Source organism: Siphateles boraxobius, unplaced genomic scaffold (assembly GCF_051911475.1).
Source record: "Siphateles boraxobius isolate OS27281-9 unplaced genomic scaffold, OSU_SipBor_1 66, whole genome shotgun sequence".
Lineage (NCBI taxonomy): Eukaryota > Metazoa > Chordata > Actinopteri > Cypriniformes > Leuciscidae > Siphateles > Siphateles boraxobius.
Genome location: NW_027509193.1, coordinates 32,973,336 through 32,996,500, shown reverse-complemented (window position 1 = coordinate 32,996,500; position 23,165 = coordinate 32,973,336). Strand labels below are relative to the sequence as shown.

The 23,165-nt window shown below is 38.5% G+C and overlaps 1 protein-coding gene across 1 annotated transcript in view; it reads left to right on the top strand.

Annotated features, from left to right (window-relative positions):
- xpo6 (exportin 6) overlaps window positions 1-23,165 on the top strand; it is a 40,178-nt gene that overhangs the window by 543 nt on the left and 16,470 nt on the right. The window contains exons 2-12 of the mRNA XM_077213736.1: window positions 2,133-2,223; window positions 7,615-7,727; window positions 8,669-8,866; window positions 8,951-9,110; window positions 9,230-9,307; window positions 12,677-13,157; window positions 13,244-13,370; window positions 16,691-16,800; window positions 16,897-17,005; window positions 17,107-17,199; window positions 22,665-22,734. Coding sequence (XP_077069851.1) covers window positions 2,133-2,223; window positions 7,615-7,727; window positions 8,669-8,866; window positions 8,951-9,110; window positions 9,230-9,307; window positions 12,677-13,157; window positions 13,244-13,370; window positions 16,691-16,800; window positions 16,897-17,005; window positions 17,107-17,199; window positions 22,665-22,734 — 1,630 coding nt within the window. The remainder of the gene's footprint in view (window positions 1-2,132; window positions 2,224-7,614; window positions 7,728-8,668; window positions 8,867-8,950; window positions 9,111-9,229; window positions 9,308-12,676; window positions 13,158-13,243; window positions 13,371-16,690; window positions 16,801-16,896; window positions 17,006-17,106; window positions 17,200-22,664; window positions 22,735-23,165) is intronic.

Genomic DNA, 23,165 nt, shown 5'->3' with positions numbered 1-23,165 from the left:
ATCCAAAATGTATCTTATGTAATCGTGAATTTTCTATACGTGCACCATATGCCTGGAGGTTGCATTGCTTTTGAAGCGTTTCTTCTTTGTTCATCTGTAAATTATCATATGAAATTGTGTTAAAAGCACTTATTTTATATAAGCACCTGTCAAAAACACTCATTTTTATGTGCGTATTTCCGTAATATGATTTCTTATAATAGATTTTGAGACCTATAGCAGTCATAGATCTGTCAGATAAGAAGGTAAATGAAATGCATAAGTTATTCTGTCATTAAGGGATGAAACCAGGTGATCGTCACTTAAATAATACCGAGCAGTTTCTTCAGCGTGTGAATGTAACGGTGTCCTCAAGAGTTTTTGACAGTCTGAACAGTATGAGGAAATCAAAGGCATTCTTCTGCTATTCGGTGACGTCACACACTGGAGCAATGCAACGTGTTGTGACTCATACGAAGAATTCTGAACACTGAGCATCATCATCATCATCATCAGCCCACTTCCTGCATTCGTCTTACATGCCACCCTTTTACTTTTCATTTACTTTTGCATCTCACTTTTTTTTAATGTGAGATGAGCATTTTGAGGTTGAAGGTGCACTGAAAAAAGGAACTGTTGAGAAAAAGCATCATGATGCATCTCACTTAGTCTTTAAGGGTTAAAGGGATAGTTCAAGCAAAAATGAAAATTCTGTCAGTATTTACTCACCATCATGTTGTTCCAACCCCGAAATACCTTCGTTCATCTTCGGAACACGAATTAAGATATTTTTGATTAAATCTGAGAGCTGGATCACTCCTCCATAGGCTTCTTCAGGGATTGAAACTTCCCGGCCCTGAAAAGTTATTAAAGACATTGTTAAAATAGTCCAAGTGACTACAGTGGCTCAATCTTAAGTTTATCAAGCGACGAGAATACTTTTTGTGCGCAAAAACAAACATAAATAACTACTTTATTTCAACTATTAATTTCCTTCTCTGTGGGCTTCTAGTTAGTTAACGTAGTATAATAGCGTAGAGCTACGTCACACTTAGGCTCACTATTGGCCGACACTGGTCATGATGCGTGTGACGTACAACAACAGAAGCTTACGCTGTTACACTAGTGAACTGACTCAAGGCCCACAGAGAAGCAAATGAATAGTTGAAATAAAGTCGTTATTTTTGTTTTTTTTTTGCGCACAAAAAGTATTCTCGTCGCTTGATAAACTTAATATTGAGCCACTGTAGTCACTTGGACTATTTTAACAATGTCTTTAATAATTTTTCGGGGCTGGCAAGTTTCAATCCCTGAAGAAGCCTATGGAGGAGTGATCCAGCTCTCAGATTTCATCAAAAATATCTTAATTCGTGTTCCGAAGATGAACGAAGGTCTTACGAGGTTGGAACAACATGAGGGTGAGTAAATACTGACAGAATTTTCATTTTTGGGTGAACTAACCCTTTAATGCAGAACTAAAAATGCAGAACCCCCCCCAAATAAGTATTTTCATCTTTTTCTCATCCTCATGATGGTCCAAACCTGTATGTCTTTCTTTAAAAGAATAGTATATTTTGAAGATTTTGTCAGCTGTTTTTGTCCTTTCACTCCAAAACAACATTGTTTGAGCAACAAAACGGCACAGAAACATTTTTCAAATAAATCTTTTGTGTCCCACAGAAATCAGTCAATAACGATAAACGTTTGATTTTTGAGTGAACAATCCCTTTATAAGCTGGGAACGATTTCACAAAACCTAAATAATAGTTACTACAACAACATCAGTGTAAATAAAGCCCGCAAAGCATAAAAAAGTCCAAAAACAGTAAATATGTAGGTTATTAATGCTGCAATGATTGCTGGGAGCTTGCAGATCAGCTGCGAAAACATTTGATGAATATATTGGTTAGTCTAAAATGGGACTTTATGTAAATTATACAAAAATCCTTCTGTTGTGGATTCACAGTTCGGTTATTTGTGATTAGAGTGTTTGATACATTGCCTTATCTTGTCATATCTCATATTTCTCTTCTGCCCTTCCCCCATCTCTCTCTCTCTCTCTCTCTCTCTCTCTCTCTCTCTCTCTCTCTCTCTCTCTCTCTCTATCTCTCTATCTCTATTTCTCTCTTTCTCTCTCTCTCTCTCGTCTGCAGGCGTCAGAGGAGTCCTCCTTACGGGCCCTGGAGAGTCTTATGACAGAGTTTTTTCACAGTTGCACCACCAATGACCGCAAGAGAGAGATTGGTGAGCATAGCCTGACACTGGCCTTCACACCCTCATCATTTCCTGATTTGCAGAGTCATCCTTTGTGCTGTTATTAGCTGAATAGGCTTGTTATGTCTGTCTCATATCAATAGACGTCCTATTTTCTCCTCTGAAACAAAAACATACTGAAATGTTAACATGTGATCGCCTACATTCACTTTAATGATGCCTATTCAGTGTTTGAAAAATTGCCTACTGTGGTGTGCTAGGTGTAGGATAGTTGCTGTTAAATCTAAGTGGCAAGACATGTAACGACAAGTGTTATATGTGGTAAAGTATGTCAAACTTTCCACTTTTTCTGTCTGTGTGTAGCACCTACCGCTCTGCAGATCCATGTGAAGAACCAGTGTTACAAACCTTCAAATACTTGATCATTTCAGTCTGATCTGAACAGTTTGAGCGGCTCATTTCAGCGCCATTTATTTTATATTATTCATTTCATATGAAATGATGGCCTTTACATTTGTTTTTAAAAGGACCTATTATGCTTTTTTTACTTGCTCCACTTTCTTTAGTGTGAAATGTTGCTGTTTAAGCATAAAAAAGGTCTGCAAAGTTAGGGCCGGTTCACACAGAATGCGTTTTTTGCTGTTAAAACCCGTGTTATACTTGAGATGCTGCAAAAGTTGCTAGACACAAGTGCAACGGTTAAAGCGCAAGTTTACATTGAAAAACAATGAAAAAGTAGTGCAGTGCAAATAGAAAAACTCATTCTGTGTGAATGGTCCCTTTAGAACAGCACACATTTCCTCCAGAATTATTCTCTATAGAGAGCCTAAGTCCCTCCCCTCTGCTTCCGGCTCATGGGACCTTATTTTGGAAAAAATATGTATGGTAGTCAATGGCGAGAGACAACTTATGTTTTTGTTCCGTCTGAACTGTGCCCTGAATTACACATATGATGTTTGTCAATTTAAAAGATAATTATGAAAGTCAAGAAAGTCACAGTTTGTCATAAAACAGAAGAGTAACATTTAGTTTTTTGTGAAAATCACTAAATGAACTACATCTCTCGTCTCGCACTATGTACGTCACCAAGCTTGTGTGTGTGCAGTCTGGTACAAAACACACAGGCATGACGGCGTAACGTTACGATTATAACGTTAGACTATAGAAAAAATGACAGACGTTAGCTTCAGTAAAGTTAGCTTCATTCATTGAGAGAAAAGGTAAGACGTCACATGCGCGCCTTTTGGGTTTGTAGTCTTTGTAATTACGTATTTTCACAGTCTTATACCTCAACAGTTTTACATCAAACTGCGACTTTCTTGACTTTAAAATGTATCTTGTAAATTGACAAACATCATATGTATAATTCAGGGCACAATTCGAACAGGGTCCAAATATTTGTTGTCTCTCGCCATTGACTACCATACAATATTGTTCTGAAATAAGGTCCCATGGTGGTCCACCGGAAGGGGAGGGACTTAGGCTCTATATATCAGTAACACTGTTTCTGAACTCCCTGAAACGCCTCCATTGTAGTTTTGAGTTTCTTCCAGGAACAAACATGTCACAATATTCCTCATTTAAATAATTCCCGCCGAAGGCATATGCAAAAACAAAGGGGGGCAAGGTCTGGTTGAGTTATCTAGTTAGTAGTGTGTTGAAACTCACTGTTATGGTATGGAGCAGGACATTCCTGAAACACGCCGAAGCGGTTGACCAATCACAAAACACAGGTCCAGGTGACCAATCAGAGCACACTGAGCTTTCAGAGGGAGGGGCTTCATAGAGAGAGAAACTAAATGAGCGTTACTGACAGACTGAGAAGAGAGGAACTGCAACAATGTCTCCTTTCACACAGCAATCTTGGTAAATTACGTTAAAATTACCATAACGACTTGTCCAGCAAATACACAAAAATATACTGTTCACACTATAAACAATGGTTCATCTTTTAACTAGTAAGATGCTATTCAAACATCAGTATCAAAATACCTGTAAATACCTTTTTTTTCTGAATGACGGGCATTAGAGGATGACACAGAATGGGATTTTGCTCTTAAAACATGAGATGCATAATCGTTACTATAGAATTGCAGTTACTATAGTACGCAAAAGTACATGCAGAGCCGCAGTGCTGATGAAAGGAAAAGACGACAGGGTCTCAGACGTAAGACGTGGCACAATGGTCAGACGTCTGTCTAGCACTTGTGTACATTGTTATGACTGGCCTAAAGCAGGCTTCTTATGTCAGCGCGTTCAGACCTCGTACAAAAATGCGTGAGCATTCTGTCCTTTTTAGCATCTAGTCATCCTGTTTTTGGTTTGTTTACTTGTAATTTGTTCGTGTTGTTCATATTTCAGTCAAAGATCACCAGAGTTTGTTTAGGAGCGGACCGAGACTCATCTTTTCAGGGGTCTCAGTCTGCTTGTTTGGGGGCACCAGGGTTCAGATGGCAGCGTTCACACTTATTTAAATGAACAGCACTAACAGAGCAATCACACCAAGGTTCGTTTTAATCCAAACATGCCACACACTAACGCCCGTTTCCCACATACTCCGTGTGCGGTGCGTGTTGCGGTGCGTATACGGTACAGGAGCAGCACGCGCTATAGTGCTTTCACATATGCTGCGTTTGCAGTGCGCTACTGATCCGCAAAAATGGCTTCGTAATTTGGATTTTAATTTTGCGATTGTGCTGCATTCACTCACAAAAATAAATGTTTTATACATTTACGGTAGGAAATTTACAAAATCTTCATGGAACATGATCTTTACTTAATATCCTAATGATTTTTGGCATAAAAGAAAAATTGATAATTTTGACCCATACAATGTATTGTTGGCTATTCCCACAAATATACCCGTGCTACTTAAGACTGGTTTTGTGATCCAGGGTCACATTTATGATGGCATTTTGCAACTTTTGAGACTATAATCATACTTTTTTGTTTTTCTTGACCCTGTAATTTAGTAACTGTAGAACACATTAAATGTAATTATGCGTATATGATGAAATTATAACAGTTTCTTGTCAATCTATGTCTATTTTAATGTGAACAATGCGCTGCCACTTTAATTCAGTGCGGTGCAGCACAGCAGAAATGGACTCGGTGCGGAAACGATCTCTGCACTGCTGTATACGCGCCGCACCTGGAACGGATCGCCGGACTGCATCCGCGTGCAGTGAAAGCTCTAACCTGTTAACATGGATGCGTAAAAAAATACTCACCGCAAAGCGGAGTATGTGTGAAACGAGCGTGAGTCACTTTGGGTAAAAACGTCTGCTAAATACAATGGAAAATGCTCATGAAAAACTAAATGCAATTTTGATGCAACAAAGCCTGTAAAACTTATAAGTGAAACTCAAATAAAAAGAAATTATCATCTTTAAGGTGATATTTTGTGGGTGGAGAGGAGAGCACATTAATGACATATAGTTTTGTAAAATGCTTGGTATTTGGGTTTGTTTGGGAGCATTTGGCCAAAGATTTAGTCAAATGCTGTGCCAAAACATAGTGCTTTGAAACTAAGGATATGTATTTCAATTATATGGTCATTGTATATTTCTCAGCAGTGATATTTTTGGAGAAAATAACCCTTTGTTAAACTGGTCAAAGTAAATAGACTGCCTGTGAATCAGACCCAGAATAAGTCAGGCATTGCACCGGAAATGTTCAGTTTCAAAGTCCAGGGTTGATGGTATCTTAAGATCTCAACAAATGATGACTCGTGTTCTATTGTTTTACTTGTTTTGTAAATGTATTATTGATTTTCTCCACCCAAATATGATGACAATTTATCTCTTTGAAATGGCTTGCTTTATGTTAATCTCTACGTTAGACTACATAATTACAAATCCAGTCCATAACGCAATAGAAAAATGTAGACTAGATTCAGGAAGTTTAATTTATGAAGTGTGAACGAGATATTTACTGAAGCATTTTGTCATATTAGCGCATGCGGAAGTCGAGTGTACTTGTTGTCTTTGTAGAGCCTGCATCTATATGATCTTTCACGCCATGTTTTCAGACAAAACCAGATGTTAAAAGCTATCAGACACGGTCCAGTTTCTCAGTTCCTAATTGTCACGAGAGCTGTTTTTAAAATGTTGTCATTACAAAAATCTGCCATATTTAATGGAGGCAAAAATGTAGTGCTGGTAATGTCAGTGTTAAGTGTTCACTTCCAACACAACACACACATATTGATTTAAGCTTTTAGATAATAGCTTATCTAAATAATAATTTAGTGTGGACGGGAGGTGCAAACGTAGCAAAAGGTCTCCGTTTTTAAACGAAAACGCAGTAGTGTGGATGGGGCCTTAGATAAAAGCATCTATCAAATTAATGTATGGGATGGTATGAAAAAATTTCATATCATGATTATAGTGACCGAAATTATCGTGATTATCAATATTATCACGGTTTTGTTAAAACAAGATGAAAGTGTTAAAAAAGAACTGTTGCTCACACTGAAAACATTTCAACAAGTTTTATATTTGAGAATCAACAAACAACAAATAAAACGAGCAGCTCTATGCACTATTTAAAGCAAGATTCTATTCTGTGGCATTTCCTTCCTTATAATGACCGTCGTCAATTCCACGTAGCCCACACCGTTCCGTGACGAGAAATGTGAGCGATGTCGTCACGATGATTGGTATCAGGCAGTCTCAGTCAAACAAGGGGAAATCCCACCGTAAGTCCATTTCAAAAAGGGCAAAGTCCAGCCGGGCGATAGCATCAGCATTCCGCACAGTCGCGACGGCACTCCTAACTTCCCATCTCTATACTCTCTCCCCGCACCCGCTATCTATCTATCTTCATTGCCGGCGGTCCTATCCAACCGCGAACGACACCCCCTCCCAAAATAAAGGTGAGTACCGCCGTCCTGTTATCCACAATGCAACCCGAACCAAGCCCGCTCCATGGTCTTTTGCACCCCATTTTAAACCTTTTCCACACCCAGCCTCTCAATACACAACTCCCGCCCCGGTGTTTCTCATTTCTCAATCAGTCTCAATAATTAGTTGCCAAGACAATATCCCAAAACGCCACCCACATTACAATACTGTCATTTGAACTCAACTGGTTTTTGAAATGTGCATATGTGTAGGTGTGCAACAAAGCAATGTTTTCTTTTTCATGCAAATATGCAAAACTCTGTGTACAAGAAGCATCTGTTAACTTTGAACTAGAATTGAGTTCAAGTTTTGGGAACAGCCTTCATTTATGCTTTACAGAAGATGTTCCGTATGTGTCTGTGTGAAAATATAGTGTTTCAGTTGAGCACTTGTTTCCTCATTGAAGGACGTTTCTGCTGAGTGTTTGTTAGGTGTTAATGGCAACTAAACATTGATAACTTTCACTGCTTGCTTTGTTTCAATTAGATAAGAATGTGTTTTGTGTTGTTTATTGCAGAAGAGCTGCTGAACAGTTTCGCGGGGCAGGCCGGCTCATGGAGGCACTGCCTCTACTTCCTCTCCAACAGCAGAAATGAATATGTCATGATGTACAGCCTTACTGTGTTTGAGGTAAAATTAACCCTTCACTTCATTATCTTATGCAGATTAACTTCACGAAAATTGCCAAGTCCATGTTCAAGTCATACATTAATGTTCAAAAGTTTGGATTTTTTCCCCCTGTATGTTTATTTCCTCTCTACTGCTGACCAAAGCTGAAGTATTTGATAAAAAATATGAAAAAAAGTAATATTGTGAAATGATTACAATTTTAAATAACTGCCTTCTATTTGAATATATTTTAAAATGTAATTTATCCTTGTGATGAAAAAGTTGAATTTTCAGCATCTTTAATGAAAACTATTTATAATTTTTCTAATAAATCATTATAATATGCTGTTTTGCTGCTCAAGAAACAATTGTTTTTTATAAATGTTGAAAACAGTTGTGTGTTTAATATATTTTTATATTTGTGTAAGATTTAATATTTATAGAGGGTTCAAAAGCATGTATTTGAAATAGGAATGTTTATGAATTGAACATTATGAACATTATGAATGTCATTCCTGTCACTTTTAATTTAATGTGTCCTTTTATTTATTTTCATCTTCCTCATCACAACATTTTAAACGGTCGTGTATTTCGCCACAAAATCGAAAGGGGAAAAAAGGAAAAATGTATTTAGCCTTTTTGTATTTTTAGCTTTTTGTAAAATAGTTGTACTCACCCCCTAATTATTATTGCTGTATTTTTTTTATTAAAAAAAGGAATAAATTATCATTATAATGATATATTTAAATCGTACATTAAAGTATACCATGTGAACTGCATAGTAGCATTTATTTGTACTACATTTATTTTTATTCTAATTTTAATTAAAAAAAAAAAAAGTTTTTTCTTTTGTACAATAATGCCGGTCTTTTAGTTTTTAATTACACAGGCATCCTCTGCTGTGTTTACGATATGAGATATGATGATCTAATGACAATAAATGTGTCGGTCGTCCTCTGCAGAATCTTGTGAACAAGATGTGGGTTGGTGTTGCCAGTGAGGACAAAGCAGAGCTTCGAAGCTGCTTGCCCAAGCTTCTGCTATCCCAGCATGCACTGCTGCCTTTCTTCATCCGAAACAAACTCTGCAAAGTCATCGTTGACATTGGGCGCCAGGACTGGCCTATGTTCTACCATGACTTCTTCAGCAACACCTTACAGGTACCTGTTATTCTTTACTGCTGTTACTATTAAATGGTATTAAAAGGAACTGAACTGGCTCCATGTTTGTGGTTTGTGTTGTAGTTAGTGCAGTCGCCGTCTCTCGCGCCGCTGGGTTTGATTCTGCTCAAGATGACCTCAGAAGAGCTGGTCTGTCCCAGAGAAGACTTGAGCGTCGCTCGTAAAGAGGAGCTGAAGAAACTCCTGCTGGATCAGATCCCCACCGTACTGAACCTTCTGACTGGTGAGACACTCATATTTCATTGAAAGTATATGCGGGTGTAACTATTCGTTAAGCACTGGAACCTGTATCATGTGATTAGTCTTGCAGTTTCATTTTTAACAACTCTGATTTGCTCGCAGGTATTCTGGAGACGGTGTGGGACAAACACAGTGTTACAGTCACAACTCCCCCTCCATCCCCCACGTCAAGAGAGTCAGGTGAGCTTCTGCTTTCCTCTTTTGCCATTGGGACACTTTGAAAAGTGAGGTCTATATCAGTGGTACTAATTAGTGCTCAAAATCTCACATTTCCATACGAATTCATGCAAAATTTCCACCTGGTAAAATAGTTGTTTTCTTGTGAGATTTGGTTGGGGAAAAAGCATTTGAAAAAATGCTTGTCTGCAGCGTTTGGCTGTTTTTTGCCAATACATAACACACATTTTTGCATGTTCTATAATCTTTTAGCCTGATCAATTTAATAGTAAAATTACATTTTTCAGTCATTTTTTTGTTTGTTTTGTTTTTCCATTAAGTAATCAATTAAAAAACATTGAATCTAATTTATATTTAAACTAAATTTAATTTAATTAAACTAATATCATTAGTAAACTTTAGCTAAAACAGTTCTGATGCCTAACAACATTGTTATTTAATTAACTGAAAATTGAATTAGTGAACTTTGAGTACATGTATAAATAAATAAACCAAATCATTTTTTTACTTATTTATTTATAAACATTTATGCTTGCTGTTGGAAATTTCCTATTTTCCACTTCTAAAGTCGTGATTACAAGCTTGTCGCATTCAAGTGCTTTGTTGTCGGAAAGAATAGGAATCATGGATGCCAGTTTCATGAGGGAATCTTATTTTAAAAAATGTAGTAAAGCCCAAATGTGTAGAACATATTTAATTTTGAATCCCATTTGTTAACAACCGTATAAACATTCACTGTGCTTTCTATGACTGAATTTCGGTCAAATAAGTGTATAAGTATATAATAGTGGTCGACCGATATGGGTTTTTTGATGGCCGATGCCGATATCTTAGAGAGCAGGGTGGCCGATGGCCGATATAAAGCCGATATTTATATATTTATATATATTATATTATATTATATTATATATATATATATACACACACACACACACACAATTTATATTTATATAAATCAATATTTAATAAATTTGATAAATTTAATACATATTTAAAAATCTTTAAAATAAACATGCTTAGGCCCTATACTTTAGATGGCAACTTCTTGAATCTGCAATCCTATTACAGAATTTTTCACAAATAAAGTAATTGTTTAAAAATATATGAATATTTGAATAAAAAGGAAGTAAACACTGTAACAAGGCACTCAGTAATCTGGTAATTAATCAGTAATCACTGATAATCATATTTTTTCAAATAAATACTTTTTTTTAACTTTGACTTTTGACAAGGTAACGCTAATTTTATATACAGCACACAGTGAAAACGACATGAATATGACACAGTGGGCAACTGGATATAGCACAGCATATTTTAAAATGAAGGATTTAACGTTTTTCGATCGCGTCTCCTGTGAAGCTGATCTTCTGTTCACATTTGCTCGCTTCGCACGGACCGACCGTCACTCGCAGGAACACGTTTATGCAGGCTACAAATGCACACTTCACAAGATATCACAGCTGGATTCGATTAAATCTGCAAGGTTTGTGAAATTAAATGTTTATTAGATAGTCAGAGATTTGTTTAAATGATGTAGATGCGCATTTGCTGAATGTTGACGGTAAGTATTTTAGGCGGACTGTTTGCCTTTTCGGTTACAAATAATATAAAAGCAAACGTATTACTTTTTCGCATACCATTTACTTTCTTTGACCAGTTCTGTAGCCACCAGTTCTGTCTAACAAAGTATTAGATCTGACTGACAGAGATCATAATGAAGACGGAGAATGTGAGAGCGCTGTGTGATCAGATTCAGGCGCTGCCGTTCTCTTCTCAGCTGCTGGTGTTCTCAGCGCCGCCCGTCAACATAAAAGTCCGCAGCGCAGTCAAAATAAAAGTCCCGCTTCCAACACATCGGCCAATCAGAAAAACTGATCGGCCGATGCCGTGGCCGTGGCGATATATCGGTCGACCACTAGTATATAACATACATTATGCTTCAAATGTTTATTCATATATATGTAAATTGTAAATATGCACTACTTAAAAGACAAGGCAATGTAGCTGTAGTGGAAAAAAACTATGAATACCAGTCACAGCAGCAATTGTTCTCCCCTCAGGCATTATGGCATGGATAACTCAGAAACTCAATTTATATCTCAGTTTCCCGGTGGTAAATATGGCTTGACGGCGTTCATGTCCAATTTCTTAATAGCAATCTCGTATTTACGATAATTCTGATAGCATGTGACTCAAAGTTCACTCAACTGACAATACCGGATTATTAGGACTGTGCGATTAATCGCAATTGATTTCTTTTTTTGCTTCCAACGATTATAAAAACAATTAAGGTAAAAGGATCATTGTGCGGCTGCTGTGGGATATCTCGTCGGGCGCACCTTCCTTTCCTATACCCAGCGGTGCACTTTAGTTCCTCCCTAAAAGCCCAAACTTAATATCCATATCAGCCAAATAAGTAAGTGTTGTAAAATGTCGTCTACTGTTGCTAAACTGCGGGGCGTGTTTGATATTAAAGAGTGTTATTAAAAGCGCAAAAGAGACATTTTTCCTCAGCCGGCTTTCTGTGTGTGTACGGTCCGAGTCGGACGCAGATAAGAAAATGGGCTTCGGATACGCGTTAGGCACAAAAATGTCAAAAGAAGAGTATTTTTAAAGAGTATTCGCATAAAAACAGTGGGTTATGTCTTAAGGAAACGTACACGGTTGAGGAAAAAAATGTGTATGTAACAGTATTGGATCTGTGCATTAGCTAAGAACAAAGAAAATAATTACAAACCAAACTTACAATTTAATACAACAGAATGAAAATACAAATTATAAACACAAGTTTTTCAGGAAGATGTACTAACAGCGGTATTGCCCTACAACAAAAAAATGTTTTATCAAATGTAAAATAATATTTCGTAGTCTTACTGTACACGTGTATAGTTTATCCTTATTCAAGCTACTTCAGTTATTCGGTCAAGATCATTGAGTGATATTATTTCGTTGTTTGATTAACATTAATGACAAAGACAGCAGCAAGTTTATTAGGCTGCTGTCACTTTAAGAGTGTATTGCTGACTGTTTACTTGTCTTACGTAATTGTTTTGAGGACCTTTTTCGTACATTAGTTAACCTAGTATTAGTTTTTGCTGAAGTATTGATAATTTGAAATTTCACTGATATTTAAAATTCCTCATCCGTGAAATAAGGCGATCATATCGCCCTCCAATAATCGTGTTAAATACATTCCAAAAATTCATGCATATCGTGATTTCTACATTGGCCAAAAATAATCGTGATTATGATTTTTGTCATAAGAGTCAGAAACCAATACTGATATTATAACCACAAAATGGTCTGTCACTAGTTGAAACTTGCCAATAAATGATTGTTGTATTAATAGTTGTCTTTTGTCATGTTCTGTAGGTGTTTTGGGGGGCAACAGCACACAGATGATCCTGGAAGCTGAAAGTGCCGCTCTGTGTCTGCTAGCGCTGGAGTGTTTGGCTCATCTCTTTAGCTGGATTCCTCTCTCCACTTCTATCACTCCATCCCTCCTCGCTTCTATTTTTCATTTTGCTCGCTTTGGATGCCAGCAGCCAATCAAAACGAAACCTCTTCCCACTTCGAATGGAGACTCCGCCCCTGGAAATCTCCCAGCCAATGGTGGCAGTGGACACTGCAGGACTGGTCAGATGGTGGGCCAATCCGATCGCGCCAGGCTGGGCGTCATGGCCATGAACTGTATCAACGAGTTAATGTGCAAAAACTGCGTCCCCTTGGACTTCGAGGAGTTTCTGCTACGCATGTTTCAACAGACGTTCTACCTACTTCAAAGACTCACAAATACGCACTCACACACCAACACACACACTATCAAAAGCAGATTGCAAGAATTAGATGAAAGGTAAGAGATAGAGCACTTGATTCAAGCATTTAACTCATTGATGCTGCTGCTTTTTAACCCTCTCCATCTGTCTGTGTCTCTATCAGCTATGTGGAAAAGTTCACCGATTTCCTAAGGCTTTTTGTTAGTGTTCATCTGCGGAGGATCGAATCTAACGCCCAGTTTCCTCTAGTGGAATTTCTAGCTTTGCTCTTCAAATACACCTTTAACCAGGTAAAACTCTTTCATTTAATGTTCCTGGAAGGACCAACTCTAACACACCATATTCATGTCTAATGATATTTCCTTTTCCTGTACTTTGATTACCCCAACTTTCCTTGTTCCTCTAATTTTTTTGACACCATCATCATCCTTTTTTTTAAAATTGTTTTTAGCATATTTTAATGGACGTACTTTGTTTGGGAGGTATTTTCAATAATGGTTTCCTGGTAATAGTTGAATATCTGTTTAAAAAGTCTAGACTTGAATATGCTTTTTTACTCTTCCCAATGTCTTCATTGTTAATGTCATGTTCAATATTAAACCACAAGATATGCGTTGTCATGACTAACATTACAGGGGTCATATCTTTTGACATGCAAGGGGTTATTGTACTATTAAAACTTTCTTTAAGTTTCACAACTCAAAACTTCCTCATTAGTCCAAAAACAGCTTTCATTGAATCCAAGCTCAGAAAACGACTTGTTCCAGATTGTCAAAGTATAATGTAATCGTTTGATGAAATATGGCCTCTACAGAACCAGATCATTGTGTCTTTGGCCCCGTCCACTGACGCGTTAGTGAGATAAAGTAAATAGATGGAGCGAAGAGAGATGCAGGATCACTGGAATAAAATATCATTAGTTTCTAAAGGATCCTAATGCTAGGAAAGTGGTTATTTATTTTCAACTATGTGAATGTCTCAGTAGAGCATTATTAAGACTGAGCATTATTATTTTGTTCAGTATTTCATTGTTGAAATTTACCTTTTGGTAAATCAGTCGCAGTTTGACGCAGGCTTTGCAAACAGATTGTTACAGAAAGATACGGACCCAATAGTAATGCGACAACATTTTAATAAGTGTTCATTTTAATAATGCTGATCGTGATTAGTGATTTTTGATATGTGAGGGTTCATTCTCTGAAGCTCTTTCACAATATCGTTTATTGCTGTTTATACATCAATAAATCAAGCCAGTGACTAAACAGTCAACTTCACACTGTGCCTTTTAGTACCATGAAAATAATTTCTTATTTAAATTGTGATTAAATTATATATAGAAAGCAATCAAAAATTCAGTTCAACATTAGTAACTCGAGTTCTGCGTTCTTGCCAAAACTTTGGTTATATTTAAAGACTGTCTACACTGCTCAATGAGTCTCTTATTTCCATCATGTTTGCACTGTGTTGGAAAGTATCTGTTATAGTGCAGAAACAGACATGACTGTGATTGGCTACAGTGCTCAGTGCTTCAGCCTTTTATGCAGTGGGAGTAGAGGTAATTATAATGCTGTAATTAACACTTCACGATTAGTTCATCTCAGCGGATGTGATTAGTAAAAACGCAGTGAAGGTTTTCAATAGAGTTCCATATGTAATGCTTATTTCATATGCTAAGATATTGACAAATCATAGCAGTGGCTGTTTACATTCAAGTCTTAAAGGGTTAGTTCACCCAAAAATGGAAATTATGTCATTAATGACTCACCCTCATGTCGCTCCAAGCCCGTAAGACCTCCGTTCTTCTTCGGAACACAGTTTAAGATATTTTAGATTTAGTCCGAGAGTTTTCTGTCCCTCCATTGAAAATCTATGTATGGTATACTGTCCTTGTCCAGAAAGGCAATAAAGACATCATCAAAGTAGTCCATGTGACCTCAGGGGGTTAGTTAGAATTTTTTGAAGCATCGAAAATACATTTTGTTCCAAAAATAACAAAAACAACGACTTTATTCAGCATTGTATTCTCTTCCGGTTCTGTTGGGGATCCGCGTTCACGAGGCCAGTGACGCTGCTGACGTAAGACGCTGCTGACGTGTTATCTGGTGCGTCCGTGTATTCGGGTTCAAATAAATATGTCTGGTTAAAAAAAAAATGCAAGTCTTCCCCTGTGTCGAAATCCTTAGACATGTTTGCAAAGATTGTTTTGTTTACAGCGTGCGTCTCCCTCAGACTGTAAACGAAGCTCGGCCGCACCAGATATCACGTCAGCTCGTCTTACGTCAGCGGACTCATGAAAGCGGATTAACAACAGAACCGGAAGAGAATACAATGCTGAATAAAGTCGTAGTTTTTTGTTATTTTTGGAACAAAATGTATTTTCGATGATTCAAAAAATTCTAACTAACCCACTGAGGTCACATGGACTACTTTGATGATGTCTTTATTGCCTTTCTGGACAAGGACAGTATACCGTGCATAGATTTTCAATGGAGGGACAAAAAACTCTCGGACTAAATCTAAAATATCTTAAACTGTGTTCCGAAGATGAACGGAGGTCTTACGGGCTTGGAACGACATGAGGGTGAGTCATTAATGACATCATTTTCATTTTTGGGTGAACTAACCCTTTAAAGGGCACTTGCCCCTTTGAACAGTGTTAAATTCAAGTTTTTTATCCCCTATTGTGACATATATGAGTGAAACTTCACAAACAAGATCAAATGTAGGGCGGGACTTGATTTTGTTCATGTGGAATTGATTGAATGGTTGTGGTTTGCTATTGGTGGATCTCATATGAGTGAGAGGTTGCCCCGCTCTCACACCAGTAAACATCATCAGAGAAGAGAAGAGCTGTTAGAGGGAGGGGAAGTTATTTTAATTTAAAGGTTGCGAGTGCACATGAGTTGAAACGTATACAGAAGTCATCGTCCTCGGTTTTGGGGTCACCGTTCGATGCCAGTTTGGTACAACGGAATTGTTTATTTGTTGCTCTAATTGATAAATTGACCAATGCTTTGCGGTAAAATGCAACCACTGCTAGATAAAATAAAAAATACAACAAGGTGCCGCTTTCTGCCATCCCGGTTTCCTTTCCGTGAAGTTTGTGGAGCGTGTCACAAACATTTATTGAAACAGCATATAGGCTACTAGCAAGCTCTTGCGTGCCATCTGAACTCTTGTTTTGGGTTAGTGCGTAGATCGTCTCTTCTTCTGCTCTCTCCTGTTGTGATGGTTAGCAAACATTGTTGCATTACTGCACGTGCCCCCTTCTGGATTGGGGTGTGGATCGCCTGTGACTGACTGTATTCGTCGTCTTGACTGTATGCACCGAACCGTGACGGTTCAGGGCGAATACATGTACCGTTGCACCTCTAATGTGCACTGATAAATAATTTATAATAAATACTGAAATATTCCATAAAAAACAAGATTTTTCCATTTTTATTAAAGTTATGGCAGGTTTTGATGTATAAATCCTACTAGCATTATAAATGCACTTCAAGAAACAAAATTAAAAATGAAATTCATGACCACTGAATCAGCGCTTAAGTTCTTAAACTTGACATTTTTGGGCATCTTTTAATTGAATGGTCTGGTTATTTTGTTGAAGCCGAGTCACGAGGGTTACCTGGCCTGTCTTGACATCTGGAGTATATTCCTGGACTACCTGACCACCAAGATCAGAAGCCGATTGGCTGACAGAGACAGTGTCATTAACAGGTACATGTCTGTGGGCCGTGTGAATCGAGTATGTTTTATATAGGTCGCTCAAGCATTGAGCGTTGTCGTAATCTGTGTGTGTCTGTGTGTGACCAGGTATAAAGATGCTCTAGTTCTGCTGCTGCGTGAAGTTCTCAACAGGATCCAGTTCAGGTTAAACCAGAGTCAACTAGAAGAACTCGATGATGAGACTCTGGACGATGATGTAAGAATCAGTCAAACACACACACACGGTTATAGTAGCTAAAGCATTTTATTATTTTTTTGGCTGAATTTTTGGAACTCTTTCCCCTCTGGTTTCTATAGCAACAGACGGAATGGCAACGGTACCTGCGTCAGAGTTTGGAAGTGGTTGCCAGGGTGATGGAGCTGCTGCCGTCCCAGACCTTCTCTGTTCTGGTGGGTGTAGATGAGTGGGTGAACACTCTCTCTGTCTCTCACGCTCTCGCTCTCTTGCTCTCTCTCTCTCTCTGAACTAAAAACAATGGACTCTCCATTGGCAATTCTAATAACTGTTTAATATGGAAGTAAATCTGATTTAAGTGAGTCTCAGTGAAGTCCGAAGTATTCATGGAGGCTTTAATTTTTTTGCTGTAATCCACATGAGGAAGAGTATTAGAGCTGTCAATTAATTCATAGATGCCACCTACGTCACTACCAAATAGAACGCCGCCATATTTACGACTGATCTCGACCGGTATGGCCGCCCAAACTGCCCATTTGAATGAGACAGAAAGACAGAGATACCTGGAGAATTTTAATTTTAGGCTCCGATCCTTATTTTTTACCCCCAGTTTTCTTTTGTCCATTATTATCTGACCCAGACTTGCCCCAATTTGCCTTTATATATATACAGGTCCTTCTCAAAAAATTAGCATATTGTGATAAAGTTCATTATTTTCCATAATGTAATGATAAAAATTAAACTTTCATATATTTTAGATTCATTGCACACCAACTGAAATATTTCAGGTCTTTTATTGTTTTAATACTGATGATTTTGGCATACAGCTCATGAAAACCCAAAATTCCTGTCTCAAAAAATTAGCATATCATGAAAAGGGTCTCTAAACAAGCTATTAACCTAATCATCTGAATCAACTAATTAATTATAAACACCTGCAAAAGATTCCTGAGGCTTTTAAAAACTCCCAGCCTGTTTCATTACTCAAAACCGCAATCATGGGTAAGACTGCCGACCTGACTGCTGTCCAGAAGGCCATCATTGACACCCTCAAGCAAGAGGGTAAGACACAGAAAGAAATTTATGAACAAATAGGCTGTTCCCAGAGTCCTGTATCAAGGCACCTCAGTGGGAAGTCTGTGGGAAGGAAAAAGTGTGGCAAAAAACGCTGCACAACGAGAAGAGATGACCGGACCCTGAGGAAAATTGTGGAGAAGGACCAATTCCAGACCTTGGGGGACCTGCGGAAGCAGTGGACTGAGTCTGGAGTAGAAACATCCAGAGCCACCGTGCACAGGCGTGTGCAGGAAATGGGCTACAGGTGCCGCATTCCCCAGGTCAAGCCACTTTTGAACCAGAAACAGCGGCAGAAGCGCCTGACCTGGGCTACAGAGAAGCAGCACTGGACTGTTGCTCAGTTTTGCATGTCATTCGGAAATCAAGGTGTCAGAGTCTGGAGGAAGACTGGGGAGAAGGAAATGCCAAAATGCCTGAAGTCCAGTGTCAAGTACCCACAGTCAGTGATGGTCTGGGGTGCCATGTCAGCTGCTGGTGTTGGTCCACTGTGTTTTATCAAGGGCAGGGTCAATGCAGCTAGCTATCAGGAGATTTTGGAGCACTTCATGCTTCCATCTGCTGAAAAGCTTTATGGAGATGTAGATTTCATTTTTCAGCACGACCTGGCACCTGCTCACAGTGCCAAAACCACTGGTAAATGGTTTACTGACCATGGTATTACTGTGCTCAATTGGCCTGCCAACTCTCCTGACCTGAACCCTATAGAGAATCTGTGGGATATTGTGAAGAGAAAGTTGAGAGACGCAAGACCCAACACTCTGGATGAGCTTAAGGCCGCTATCGAAGCATCCTGGGCCTCCATAACACCTCAGCAGTGCCACAGGCTGATTGCCTCCATGCCACGCCACATTTACCCCTTTTCCACCAAAGCATTTTGAGAGCCGGTTCGGAGCCGGTGCCTACTCGCGAACCGGTTCTTTGTGTTTCGACAGCCAAAGAACCGGTTCTCGGCCAGGAAAACTGGTTCCAAAGCGGCACCAACTCTTTGCTGGACTAGAACCAGAGAACCGTTCTTTTACCACCGTGTCATGCTTACGGCGGGGCTGGAGGCGGGTTTAGATGTGTCCTAAACATTTTTTATGACCGCAAAGCCAGGAGAAACATTTGCAGAAACACGATGTAGTCCACCATTGTAATTATTATGCTTGAAGTTGGCGCAAGCGTGTCTAGCTTTTTTTAAATTTTATTTTTTTATTGAAAACATTATGTAAGCAAAGAAGAAAACAGTCAAAATATAGAACAAATAAACGGAAAGAAAAAAAGACACAAGACAGAGACACATAACTAATCAGAAATGATTACATATCAAAGGAAAAGATTAAAAGACTTACTTATTTCAATTGTTTTTAAAGCCTTCATGGTACACAAGTTAGAGATAATCCCAAAATAATGTACTTGCTAGCGTTTCTGTATGGCGACGTACACAGTGACGTAACGACGTCGTTCGCTGGGCGCTCTAGTCAGTGGGAAAACAAACCGGTTCTGAGAAGGTTCGCAAGTTGAACCAACTCCGAACTAACTTTGAACCAGCACCAGTTCCGAACCAGTTCTTTTTTGGTGGAAAAGGGGTAATTGAAGCAGTCATTTCTGCAAAAGGATTCCCGACCAAGTATTGACTATTGAGTGCATAACTGAACATAATTATTTGAAGATTGACTTTTTTATTTATTTATTAAAAACACTTCTTTTATTGGTCGGATGAAATATGCTAATTTTTTGAGACAGGAATTTGGGGTTTTCATGAGCTATATGCCAAAATCATCAGTATTAAAACAATAAAAGACCTGAAATATTTCAGTTGGTGTGCAATGAATCTAAAATATATGAAAGTTTAATTTTTATCATTACATTATGGAAAATAATGAACTTTATCACAATATGCTAATTTTTTGAGAAGGACCTGTATATATATATTTCTTGTGCATAACCCCTCCCCATACAGTGGGGATCGCTTGAAGGCTTTCAAGAGTACAGATCCATATCAATATGCTGTTGCTGGATGGGTAAAATACGTAAAAGTGCGGCACTTGGCCACCAAGGATTTATATTTAACCATGGGAAATGTAGGTATTATTAAAAAAAATTCAAATGTATGATTTTGGTGGTAGTTTGCTCTTGAATAGGTAGCGAGTTGTTAGCTAGCTAAGAGCTGGTAGCTTGCCAGCTGTTAGCCACGGCTCACGGCTAGCTGTCATTAATCTGGATTAGGCCTGTCGCGATAGTCAATAAATAAATTAATCGCACGATAAAAAAAATGAGCTCGATAATTTTTCCGGCCACAATAATTTCAATTTGCATGCTTGTTTGTTTTCCTCGTCTCTCTCTCTCTCTCTCTCTCTCTCTCTCTCTCTCTCTCTCTCTCTCTCTCTCTCTCTCTCTCTCTCTCTCTCTCTCTCTCTCTCTACCAACCAAAGAGACTGGATGACAACTCTGTTTAAGACATAACAACATATTTTACGTGAATACTCTCCAAAACGGACATTTAAACATAATGTTGTGTGTATTTGTCCATTCAGACACAAAACAGAGCTCAATTCATTACTTGCACCCTGTATAGGGGTCTATGGCTGCACGCTTCGGGTCGGGTGTGTGCCTGGCAAGCCAGATAAAAGTATACAGGTCCTTCTCAAAAAATTAGCATATTGTGATAAAGTTCATTATTTTCCATAATATAATGATAAACATTTAACTTTCATATATTTTAGATTCATTGCACACCAACAGAAATATTTCAGGTCTTTTATTGTTTTAATACTGATGATTTTGGCATATAGCTCATGAAACCCCAAAATTCCTATCTCAAAAAATTAGCATATTTCATCCGACCAATAAAAGAAGTGTTTTTAATACAAAAAAAGTCAACCTTCAAATAATTATGTTCAGTTATGCACTCAATACTTGGTCGGGAATCCTTTTGCAGAAATGTTTGCTTCAATGTGGCGTGGCATGGAGGCAATCAGCCTGTGGCACTGCTGAGGTGTTATGGAGGCCCAGGATGCTTCGATAGCGGCCTTAAGCTCATCCAGAGTGTTGGGTCTTGCGTCTCTCAACTTTCTCTTCACAATATCCCACAGATTCTCTATGGGGTTCAGGTCAGGAGAGTTGGCAGGCCAATTGAGCACAGTAATACCATGGTCAGTAAACCATTTACCAGTGGTTTTGGCACTGTGAGCAGGTGCCAGGTCGTGCTGCAAAATGAAATCTTCATCTCCATAAAGCTTTTCAGCAGATGGAAGCATGAAGTGCTCCAAAATCTCCTGATAGCTAGCTGCATTGACCCTGCCCTTGATAAAACACAGTGGACCAACACCAGCAGCTGACATGGCACCTCAGACCATCACTGACTGTGGGTACTTGACACTGGACTTCAGGCATTTTGGCATTTCCTTCTCCCCAGTCTTCCTTCAGACTCTGGCACCTTGATTTCCGAATGACATGCAAAATTTGCTTTGGACCACTGAGCAACAGTCCAGTGCTGCTTCTCTGTAGCCCAGGTCAGGCGCTTCTGCCGCTGTTTCTGGTTCAAAAGTGGCTTGACCTGGGGAATGCGGCACATCTAGCCCATTTCCTGTGCACGGTGGCTCTGGATGTTTCTACTCCAGACTCAGTCCACTGCTTCCGCAGGTCCCACAAGATCTGGAATCGGTCCTTCTCCACAATCTTCCTCAGGGTCCGGTCACCTCTTCTCGTTGTGCAGCGTTTTTTGCCACACTTTTTCCTTCCCACAGACTTCCCACTGAGGTGCCTTGATACAGCACTCTGGGAACAGCCTATCTGTTCAGAAATTTCTTTCTGTCTTACCCTCTTGCTTGAGGGTGTCAATGATGGCCTTCTGGACAGCAGTCAGGTCGGCAGTCTTACCCATGATTGCGGTTTTGAGTAATGAAACAGACTGGGAGTTTTTAAAAGCCTCAGGAATCTTTTGCAGGTGTTTAGAGTTAATTAGTTGATTCAGATGATTAGGTTAATAGCTCGTTTAGAGACCCTTTTCAAGATATGCTAATTTTTTGAGATAGGAATTTTGGGTTTTCATGAGCTGTATGCCAAAATCATCAGTATTAAAACAATAAAAGACCTGAAATATTTCAGTTGGTGTGCAATGAATCTAAAATATATGAAAGTTTAATTTTTATCATTACATTATGGAAAATAATGAACTTGCTAATAATGAATATGCAAATTTTTTGAGAAGGACCTGTATATAGTTCTTTCTTCTATCCTTTTCTTTTGGTATAGAATAAAATAGCAGTTCGGGGTTCCTCTTTCGGCTGTTGTTGCAGCCAACTGCACAACATATTGCAGGCATTACTGAGACCGTCGGGTCGTAAAGATGGCGGCGCAAAGCTACATTGATGTCATGTGACCCGAACGAATATAAATGTTTCATCAAATGCCCAGTTTAAATCTGTATGTCTGTGTATTTACATTTCTTACCTATCGATTTATATTTCTCATCCATCTATCCATCCATCCACTCTGTCTCATCTATTTTTATCTATCAGTCAATCACATTTTTCCTGTTATTATTAATTACATTAAATGTGCATGTTAAATGACATTGATAAGTAGATAATGAGCAGAGCATGATTATGTGTGTTTTTAGTTTCCGGTGCTCCAGGAGGATCTGGACGTTTATCTTGGGCTGCAACAGTATATCGTGAGATCAGGATCAAGTGAGTTTCTCTTCACGGTCACAGTCTGAATATTCAACGCTTTTATAGATAGTAGCTTTGTTCAACACGCAGATTACACTTTTAAATGCAAATGCAGTTCTTGACAGAATTATTAGATGCATTGTTTCGGGTAAACTCTTTTTTCTTAGAGAATGCATTGCAACAGTGCTAATGTGTCATTTTCACTCAGTATCCAAATGTCACTGTTTGTATGTCTTAATCCACTGAAGCATAAAGGGGAATTTGTTAGAAATATGATATCTTTGAAAATGTCCTTGTTCTTCAGGTTGTGCTGTTTTTTTTCCTTCATTTTTTTTTCTGACTTCCTTCTATCAAATATCTTGTATAAATATGTTACTGCCATGGAATGTGGAATTTTTTGACCTTAGTGTATAATAATCAGCCCATGTAAGCGTGTTTATTAAACTGAA